This window comes from Neolamprologus brichardi, chromosome 6 (assembly GCF_056152115.1).
Source record: "Neolamprologus brichardi isolate AB-2024 chromosome 6, ASM5615211v1, whole genome shotgun sequence".
NCBI lineage: Eukaryota > Metazoa > Chordata > Actinopteri > Cichliformes > Cichlidae > Neolamprologus > Neolamprologus brichardi.
The window spans coordinates 19109092-19120265 of NC_142109.1; the positions used below are offsets into that span (position 1 = coordinate 19109092).

The 11174-nt window shown below is 37.9% G+C and overlaps 1 protein-coding gene across 1 annotated transcript in view; it reads right to left on the bottom strand.

The window, feature by feature from the left end:
* Nucleotides 1-847: 847 nt before the first annotated feature.
* Nucleotides 848-11174, bottom strand: part of ank2a (ankyrin 2a, neuronal) — an 82263-nt gene continuing 71936 nt past the window's right edge. Inside the window, exons 44-48 of the mRNA XM_087841787.1 lie at nucleotides 5006-5089; nucleotides 4756-4920; nucleotides 4416-4589; nucleotides 4110-4201; nucleotides 848-2819 (exon numbers count right to left, since the gene is read on the bottom strand). Of these exons, the coding sequence (XP_087697913.1) occupies nucleotides 2615-2819; nucleotides 4110-4201; nucleotides 4416-4589; nucleotides 4756-4920; nucleotides 5006-5089 (720 nt within the window). The 3' untranslated portion in view covers nucleotides 848-2614. The remainder of the gene's footprint in view (nucleotides 2820-4109; nucleotides 4202-4415; nucleotides 4590-4755; nucleotides 4921-5005; nucleotides 5090-11174) is intronic.

Here is an 11174-nt window from a genome sequence, read left to right on the forward strand (position 1 = left end):
GGCTACTGCACAAGGACAACTGCAGGGTTCTAAACCAAGGAAAGGATCTTTAGATCACATCTCCAGAAGAGTGCATTTCACACAGACCTGAACATGTGTCAATTAGGCAAATCAATTTCTTAACCCACTGTGATGATAGCTGTCCTGTTTATAAACAATTTCTTCCCAAGTAGCTGATTTGAGTCTTAGTAAACATGGGTGCAGATTTATGGATCATTTGTAATACTTTTTAAAGACTGGAACTGTGTCTTTGAAAATGTGTAGTGTAAGGTAACATTCATACAACCCATTTATCTTGAGTTTAAATGAAAATCTGTTTCTTCTGGGTTACCCCTGATGCCCAGCAGGAGGCAGTACAAAGTCTACTAAGTACATGTGCCTAACTTTCACAGCAGCATTTATTAAATTACATGTTTTATGTAAATCTTTATTATAAAACTGATGGGAGTGGATGTAGCAGGAATTAAAAAAGACAATTTTTAAGATAAATTTTCATTTGTCACAGTAGAAAAAGTGTAATGTATTAGACATTTTCCCAACAAACAAAAGCTCCCCAGTTCAGTTCTGAGACATAAATCCTTTTGGAGTTAAGTCAGGAAGAAAATCCAGCATGATATTCATGGTCAAATATGCAGACAAGGCAACCTCTTGCAAATAAAGAAGCAGAGTAAAGTAGTTTCTAGAAAAGCACAGATGGAATTAATAATTCTCAGTTCCAGTAAGCTCTGAACTTGGTTATGCAAGACCTCCCCTGAGACACAACCATCAACAATACACCCAAGCTACTGTTTTGGCATGTCAAAATGGCCCATTTTACAGTTAAAAGATGTAATCAGATACAACACTGCACATTTGTAGATTTTTATTCTCAGCTATAGATACACTGCAGCCATTTTCTTTTCTGCATTTTTGACTTTTGATACAGTAATACATGCCTTTATAGATATTTATTTATATATGCATTGTATATGTATATAACGGGTCATCATCACGGAGAAGGGATGCTGAGTCTTCAAATTAAAAGCATATCTGTCACAGTGAATCTCCACTAATTTGCATTTTTTTCTCTAAATCACAAAATAAACAGTGAGAGTGAGAGTAAATACATTGCATGTTGTAAATACAAACAGTAGCGATGCTCCGAGCTGCGGATAATCATATATTTAAGCTCTCAACCTGCTTTGTTACAGCAATCCCTCCACAATGAGACTATCCCTGTGGCTGATATATTCTGTACCTTGTGTTGCAGTGCACAGAAAGCATGGAGGTTTCCTCTTCTGACATTCAGGAGTGCAAATGCTAATTGTGTAAAATAAACATTTCTTTTCTTTGCTGACAGAAACTGCTACACACTCTTTAACTACACACACCAAATCATTCACTCACACACATAACACAAAACCGCCTTTATCTACTTCAACAATCGGATTCAAAAGATAAACTAACAAATCTTTACATAAATAAAACATTGAGTGTATCATCATCTTACCACAAATGTAATATTAGAAAACTGGGATTATTCCATTTCCCAGTGCCAAATCCTGAGGGGCTGAATTATTAAATTAAATAACTTCTCTACACGAAAATGAAAATACAAACAAACATCAGCAAACAAGTTAAAATCACCTACAGAAACTTTTGACCAGCATTCAGTGTGGTATTTAACTCATCAAATGCACAGACAAAATCAAACCTAAAGCATGTACAGTCACACATGCACTCATCACATCCATACTTTAAAAGTGGAGGTCAACAATGTTTAGTTGAAACATAATAATAAAGAATGAAAGACACACACACACACAAGGTAAAGAAAGGCAGAAGGGCAATCCACACAACGACAAAGCAGTCAAAGCTAGGATCAAACTGACAGATGTTGATTAGTCATGCCTGTTAAGTTCACATGAGTGATTATTCATTCCTAGGCTACAGATGTCAGTAATGTTGAGATTAAATAGAATATATAATTCCCAAAGACAGAGTACACATAGTCAACACGAAACACAACAGCAGCAGTTAAATTCAGTGTCAGTACAGTCTGATTTTCTGTTTGTGACATCTTGACCATCTGAATCAAAAAAGCAGAGGCTAGTACAGTGAGTGAGAAGTTGTTGTTTTTTTCATAAAGGATTATCTGTGAAAGTTGTGAGAGGCAGTGCAATGTGAAATATCGTCTTTCAGTCCAAGCACCTACTCCAAGAGCAGTACCAGTGTTTTTAAGTAAAATGTACTTCTGGAGGTTTGTGAGTTATTTGATGGGGATAGTGTCGCTCTGTTTTCTTTGAGTGTTTTGTTGCTCTACCACAGGATAAGACAAACCTATCAGACAACTTGAATCAGAAAGTAAAACAATCAGGAGATCAACAAAAGGCTTTCTTTGGTCACAAAAGGCAAAAAAAATAAAAAAAAAGACAATAAAGAAACTCAGAAGCACTTTAAAACCACACAGGGAAAAAACTCCAAATCAAGAACTAAAGATCATCTTCCAGGTCCTAAAGGGGAAGACTGTGGTAGCTTTGAGGTGTTTGTGCACACTAGGATTGCATGTGACTAATGCATAGGACTAGCAGGGATTTTAGCATGGGCACAACGAGGGAGTTGGGCAGAGTGTTACTCAATCATTTACTCTTCCTTCCTCATCGTCATTGTTCTTTTCTTCTTCGTAGTAGCGGTGAAAGAGCTGGTGGAGATGCTGTTGGAGATCACGGGTTTTCGATTCTTTTCTGGGGTGGTCCACTTTCTCTTGAATGACCTGTTTGCGCTGCCCAGCTCCCTCAACCACTGTTCGTGTGAGAGTGCAACCTTTACGCAGATGGGCCCTGGACAGGTAGCAAGAGGCAGGGAGGGGAAATAGATAAAGAGAGATAAATATCTTTGAAAAAATTCACCTGTGGAAAATAAAGTAAAGGAAGAGCTATAGTTACAAATATGTTATAGGAGAAAAAAAACCCCACACAGATTAGACCGTGTATATCCAACATTACATTTTTGGATTTACACAGTTGAATTGAATTCAGGTTTACTTATAAAGTGCCAAATCCCAACAACGATCACCTCAGGACACTTGATACTGTAAAGTAAAGACCCTATAGTATTCTGGAGAAAACCCCAATAATCAAGTGACTCTATATCACCCACATGGGGGACAAAATGTGAAAGCTTTTTTAGAAACTCTAGAAACCACAAATAAACCTGCCGCCTGAAAGCAGAAGTGCTCTGTTGGGATAATATAAAACTGTCTGATGACGGTATGATGAAGCCTGATTACTCAGGATTTTGTTTGTAAAGAGAAGGACTTTAAATTCAGTTGTGGACAGTGAGCCTGAGAAGCAGTTATGGGAGAAATTGATCTCTCTTTCTCATCTCTATTAATACTCGCTGCACACATGCACATCAACTTGATGCATGCTCAATCGTCCAGGTAAGGAAATCCCCACAACTTGATTCTGTTCATCTGGACCTGAAATCACTATGACTAGATGAAAGGAATCAATTTTTTGTGAACAACCTCATAGCTATTTTCTTAGTGGAGAAAGCTTAAGATTGTGTTGCAAAACTCATACTGTTAAGGCTGAAAACGTGTCGTCCCCTGCGTGGAACCTGAATTCAGGTTCCTCAAACCAAGGAATTTCTTTTGAGCCAGTTTTTCCTGAATTAAACTTGTTTGTAAAATACCACCATTAGGAAACCTACGGAATTCTACTCAAAACTCATTTGTGTCAAAATGTATCTTTTTCCTTTTCGTTTTTGTGTCTTTTGCTTGTTAATTACTTGGAATATTTAAGGCTATTCAACTTCTATACTACTCAAAAGCAGCAACACAAAGTAATCACTAAAACTATGATTTACTAAAAACAACTAAATAGTGCATGAATAATAATTTCAATGTAGTGCACGGGACAACATTTTCTTACACTTGTTCACAAGAGTTAAGAAATTATAAACTCAAATCTCACTGGTTTATTTACACGTTTGACTTTTATAATTGATTAAGAATACAAAAAAATTGTTTGCCAGCACAAATGAACATGCGCAAACATTAGTCAATAATAGTAAGCTTCACACACACACACACATACACACACACACGTGCACTCCAGTAGGCACACCTCCTGACCACTGTTCCATCCTCTTTGATAGTCTCTCTTTCTACCACCAGAGGGAGCTCTGTTCCGCTAAAACCACTCAAATAACCGAATGCCTGGTGGCATGAAAAGCAGAGAACACAGTCTCTTAATTCAAAGTGATTAAATAATAAAAAACATACATTTGAAACTCGAAACATCTTCACAATGTGCTATTTTTTAAATTTTTTTTAAACATACAACTATGACATGATGAATGTTGATGTTTAAGTATTATGTTAATATGTGGTTATGTGGTTGGGGAATAACGGTGACAAAGTGTTTAAAAACCTTCTTGAAGTCGTCCTGGGCTGTAGGCAGATCAGAGGTCAAAGACTGATCACCATGGTGTGTCACTGTCCTTTTACCCTCCAACACGGTTGTCCTTTCCGTGTGACTGATCTTGCGGCCATCAGCCGTCTCCTGCCTTGATGATGACGAATGCTCACGTTCGGTAAAAGTCACCTAGGTCAGAAAGAAAGTTTATTTAGCTGTACTTTATATATTAATATCAGTATAGATGTTACACCTTCCATTTTTTGGTAAAAAAAAAAAAAAAAACAACAAACAAACAACCCCAAAACAAAACAGAACAAAACACTATGAAGAAGGACATCTCCAACGCACATACCTCTGTGTGGTCTCCCTCACTTTTCACGACTGTCCGCTTCACAACCTTAGAGTAGCCATCTCCCTCCGCTGCAGGGACAAACCCCTGAGGAGCTCCTTCTAAGGTCGTCTCTTCATGCTCCGCACCATCCGCGGAAACACACTTACGTATAATTTTACGGGTAACCTGAGCAAGATAATGCATTTAACGACTATATATAGGATTAACTTTCGAAGCTGCATATAATGCATATAGTGCATTTTTTCTCCACCTTTTTGACAACTATGTGTCCATTTTCATCCTTGTACCTTTCTTCTGACACCGACTGGGCAGGGAGGTCTGGCATTTCATCAGCCTATGAGGAAAACAAGACAACTAATAATCAGACAGGCTAATTTGGGTCAGTAAAATATTCACTTCTTTAACTGACAAATTAGTGCAACTGTATGTTCGAGTAAAACAATGCACACAACTTTTAAGCAGTAATTCAGTGAGAAAACAGAGACTTTGGGACACAGGAAACAAACTTGCATTTTCAGATGTATTTTGTTAAATAAACCAAGAAAAAAAAGTGCTCACAGGAGCACAAAACTCTCAGGTTAGGCTCATACATGTTAATCAAGGGGTCTGTTATCTAATTTGAACCCATTTTCATCCTTTCTGTTAAGACTTAAGGTTGTTAGAAAATAAACATTTGTAGCTAAACTTTTTAGCTTTCATTTAGTTGCCACACTGGTTTAAAACATCATCAGTCATGCTAAATCAGATACCTGAATGACAACTCTTCTTTGTACTATTCTGGCAGTCAAAAATTCATCATCTGAACTTTCTGACATTGATCCAAGCTCAGCGTTGATCTCCTGACCAAGCAACACAAATCCATTGACATTTAATAATGAATGACGGCATGAATGCTAGGTTTGCAGGAAAGCAAGCAAGAAGCAGAGTGATATGTTGCACTTTCAGATGATTGCATGTCGTTTTGTACATTACACTGAAAGTACAACATGGCAGTCTATAATTAAACAAAAAAAAGAAAATACACCATGCTCTTACCTAGATGACAATAAATGTGCCTACTGATGAAAAAAAAGTAACTCATGTTATCACTGTGAGTGATCCTACTAGTTACAGGCAGCAAAGTGACATGCTAAGTAAGGATTAGTCAAATGTGAAATCAAAACAAATTAAGGGTTAGAAGGAGTTTTAGCTCCCATTCATGTGGCTACAGGGTTACCAGCAGTCATTCCTCTCTGAAGCAAATATAGTCATTTGGCCAAGCTCAGCTCTGGGGAAAACACTTGCAGGTTTTTTACCAACTCTCATCTTACCCTTGTCAGAGATTTATCAGTATCATGATATGCTGCAGTTTCACAGACAGGTGGTGGTTGTGAAGTCTCACACAAGGTGAATTCTTCATCTGATGTTTCTTGCATTTCTTCTCTCTTTACATCTACACGATAAAGAGGCTCATGGACAAAAGAAGCGTCTTCATAGTCTTCACTTCCAGAAGACATTAGTACTTTTTGATCCAACTTTTCCTGCACTCTAGAGTGATCCTGGGCTTGACCTCCACTTGACCTAGCTCTTGTCTCAGATTCATCGGGATCAGGCTCTGAGAAATCGGATGAACCCTGTTTGCAGTCAAAGTAAGGCTCTGGGTCAGAATATTCATTGGTTGGACTGTCTGCACCACTATGCACTATAGGACTGTATCCTGGAGGTATCTGAGTATAGGTAGATGAAATAGAGGAGGCCTCTGCATAGCCAGGTGGCAAGTTGTACTCTTCATCAGAGGCTGAAGAAGAATCAGTTTGGGGTTTGACTGAAGAAGACTGAGAGTCAAAACATTCATCGTCTACTGAAGTGAGAGATCCTTCTGAGTGGTGTTCACTGGTCCTGTCCTCATCTGAAGATATTTTTAAGTTCCTTGATGAGGAATTGGGCACCAGTTCTTCAAAGCTGAAATTTCTTGCAGATATCACTGTCTCGGGAGTCAAATCAGAAAGAGACTGTGAAGACAAATCTTCATTATGTATACTGTCAACAGAGTTTGCTGCCCATAACTGCGATAGTCTATCTGCGATAGTCTGTGATTCCTCTGTCACACCTTTAAAGTCATTAGATGGCATAGCTAATTCATGTGCTTCTTGACTCTGAAGAATGTCAGTTGTAGCATCTTCCCAACAAATATCTTTCTCAGGTATGTCAGACTTGCTCTTTGTAGCAACTGAAGGAATTTTCTGAGTATTATTTAGACCATGTGTGCTTAACTGGAATGCATCCACATGAAAGCTTGGTTGTTCCATTTCTTCACAAAGTCTTTGGGAAGATTCTGGGCTTGAAAGGGATTCATTAGAGGACTCAGAACTGTCTTTATGAAGACCAGAGCTTGATGGTACACTTGTGACAAGTTTTGTTACATCGGGAATGACTGAGACCATTTCATGTTCAAGCTGCATGGATGTCTGGAAATGTGGATGCTCTGTAATGGGTATATCTGGGTTATCTACTGCAAGCTGTGCAGCATCACTATATTCTGCAGGGCCGTGATCCTGAAGGAAAATATCTTGGAACTCATACATTTGGTTAACTGCAGGGATCTTGTTGGTGGATTCAGATGAATGTGGTTTAAGTGCCTCTGGTCTAAACTTAAGTTTCATCTCCTCCAGATCTGACAGAAGCTGGTCAAGCTGAGGGGACCCAGACCCTGGTGGTGTTGGTGTGGATTCTGAGGACATGACAGTTGCAGCATCTGGGCTATCTTGAGCTGTTTGAGAGACTGATTCTAGAGTCATGAAGCTTGGTTTAACTAAGCAATAATCTTCACTTGTGGGAGATGACATTTTGTCTTTTTCCTTTGGTGCACTAATTTGATTGGTCACTGTGGTGTCAAATTGTGCTTTACTCAAGTCAAAGTTAGCTGGAATTGGTAATTCTAGTTTTTTAGTGAAAACTGTATTTGAATCACATGGTAAGGATGGGGATTCTGCTGGAAAGACCTGCCTCTGTCCTAAATCAAGATTTTTTTGTTGTGAATCTTGTGAAATATTTGTCTTGGAAGATGCAGGTGACACCTGAAAGAAATGGTACAATGAAGTGGGTATTAAAAATAAATATCATGGTTGGTTTTGTTGTTGATTTAAGGAAGACTCCAATGACGCATGCATTTTTCAAGATTTTTCAAGGACAAGCTGGTGTTTTAAATACAAGAACAGTGAGCAATATTTTAAATAATTAAGTTCACTTGTAGCGCACATGCATATAAAACAGAATTAACATATTAAGAAATATGTTAATACATGTATTTAACAAGCAGCATGAGGTTTAAAAAGCATGGCATGACCTATTAAGATGCCCATCGATATTTTTGAAATATTCTTCATAGCAGTACATAATTGACAAGACATTATATTACAACTATGATAGACTTGCAAAAATGAATAACAAAAGATTTGATTTACTGTGAAGATGAACATGCATAAGTATAGTATAAAGTCACTTCCATGTCATATAAAGTCAGCCATCCAGCAGTTTATAAAAATTGCTAGTGCATTTTGCTGAGCCGCATTACTGTAATAATAATTCCACTGATTCAAAAAACCTGCCCAAATGACACAAGCATTATAAGGAAAAGTTACAAAAACACATCAGGTGAAAATTTGAATCAACGCAACCAACCCAAGGTGTTGTGCCCCTGCCAATACATTTGAGAAAGCAAAATGTGTGGGTTTTAAACGTAAAAATTCTTTGACGGAGGATGTACTTTCATAGAGGAAGAAAAATATCAGCTGTGGCAAATTTAGAATTCTGTGTTTTTTAACTGAACAGCTAAATATTGCAAAAAATTTGCTGCAACTACAGTAAATAAAAAATAAATTTCTATGGGTAATCTCTATTAGTTTTGCTTCAGAGAAAGGGCATTCCATCTGTTCTAATGCAAACATGCCATGGTCAGAGAGCCATTGCTTGTTATTGGTGGAAGCTACTACTTATAAAAATCAACACTGCATTCACTGATATGCAACAGCCTTTGCTGCCTTACCAATGCCATGGAAATTTTTCTCTTGAACTTGATTGCGGATTTTCTTTTCATGGGCTTTTCATGTACTTGGGAAGATCAGTCTTGGACATGTGATATTGTTGTGTCCATTTTTGTTCATACACAAGTTGTATTCACTTCAGGGATTTTTTTTTCCTTGAGGTTGTTCATGGAAAGCCTCCTCCAGCCAGGTACCATGATGAAAACCACTGTTTTCTACAGATGGCTTGTGACTCAAATGAAAATGATGAAAACTGGCTGCGATGTGTGGTTTATTGTGATCCAATATAGACTTTTTGGCATTTAGGCTTTATTAAAAAACAAACTGAAAAAAGGTTATTTATATCTTAGTAAAGAGTTATAGGTTCGTTTTCAGATGTTTCATTTTGTGTAGTCTTTATTTCAAAATATGTATCTGTGACTGTAACTAATGTAGAGTGAAATCAGAATTTTGTAATCTATTTGAATGCTCTTCTATTTTTTCTTCTTACTTGCCAAAACCAACAGCAACAGATCCTCTGTCTGAACTAGCCTGCATGCCAGATATACTTGGGCAAGATAGTAACCCCAAGTTGCTCTTCGATGCATCCACTGGAGTGTGAATTTTAGACAGAAAGCAATTGCATAGAAAAAGAAAAAAAATGGTGCTTGTATGAGTGGGTGAATGAGGCAAGTTGTAGTGCTCCGAGTGCCTTGTCAGAGTAGAAAAGTGCTATATAAGAAGCAGTCCATTTTCTACTGCTTGAGCATAGGGATTTGTCTGATTGTTGGGGAGTTTCACTCTAATCTGAATTTTAAATAATTTTAGTGATTGCAGGCAACAAATCATCAACAACTGACTGTGTACACCTTTTTTTGTACAGTACATTTATGGGGGACCCGTAGGATTGAATATTATACTCTACTGTATAGAGTGTACAATACACATTGTATACAATACAAACTAGTGTATACAATCGATAATATGGTCATATCACATAAAAGAAAAATAGCAAAACATAAATAATTACAGTGTCTCTCCAGATTAGATAGATAGGTAATTTTATTATCTGGGCTGTGAATATACAACGTTATGCCTATAATGTCTATTGTCTGAAAGAAAGAATTGAGTTGGTGGAAGACAGATGATCTGTGACAAAGCACAAAACCTGTAAACTCCCTCTGGTGGCCCATCTGCACCATGTGATGACAATTCATTTGATAACTTTTTATTTGTCCAGGGAACATAGTGACAGATATAGCATTTCATTTCCTTTCTAAATTATTTGTTGCACCAAATATTATAATGTCTTAAAATTAAAATCAGAGTCAAATACCTCAGCACTGCTGAACAAAACTGTTTTGACCAGATTGGGGCCCTTTAATTTATAATTTATGTTGTCACGCCTCCATTTGAATGTGCCCCTACAGCATCAGATAGGCATTTCTGCTGGTGTAACTCTACCAACTAATGCAAAAGCTTTGCTTGGACAGAATAAAACAGATAAACAACTGGTCACACTGCATGCTGAGTATGGACAGTACCCAAAGGTCAGCCACAATATTGAAACTACCTGATATTTGGTAGATACCCAGAAAAACACCTATGGTCCACTGATGCATGCACATAGGATGTTACATGCAGGTTACACTATACAAGACCAGACCTCGACTAGACCTTACTCCAAAATGTGGCATTTCCAGCATTACAGCCTTAAGCCTGTGACAAAATCAGCAGACTTGAGCTTAATAAAACTTGACTAGCGTTAGGGGTGGGCGGTAGAAACGGTATACGGTAGAAACTATATAAATTTGGCCAACTGTAGAGATTTTCACTATACCGCTCTACCGTGATAGCGCATGTTGACGGCGTCATCAAGCTGAGCCTGTTTTGGTCGAAAGCATTGCAGCGGCTGCAAACAACATCATCTGCAAATTATGCCGGGCGACAGTAATAGCAAAGAGACTAAGCACTTTTGGAATATGGGGAAAGCTAAAAACTGCGCTTCCTCCACTTCCGTACCATTGATTCAATGATGCTGAATTCTCTCGCAGCTGTTCTATTCCCATGTTGTTGCAGTATATTAATGACTAAACTCGTATTGTGGATGGATTACCTCAGTTGTTCTCCTGACTGAAATTTAATAAATTCTGTTTTCATGGATGCCTGGATGTTAAACTTAATTGTTACACCTGGTAAAACAGCAACGCTGATTATTTTATTAAGGATGAAAGATTTTAGACAGTTTTTAACTCTGTGATGCCGCAGTGTTCGTTTGACTTTGGGACCTGAAGCAGACGGAGTTTTGGACCCAGATTACTCCGCGAGGCTCCTGACTACGGCAGCCGTAATGCTCCGGCAATCCATCAAGCTGTGCGCCTTCATAGCTTACCAAAGTCATACTAAAACATTTTTTGA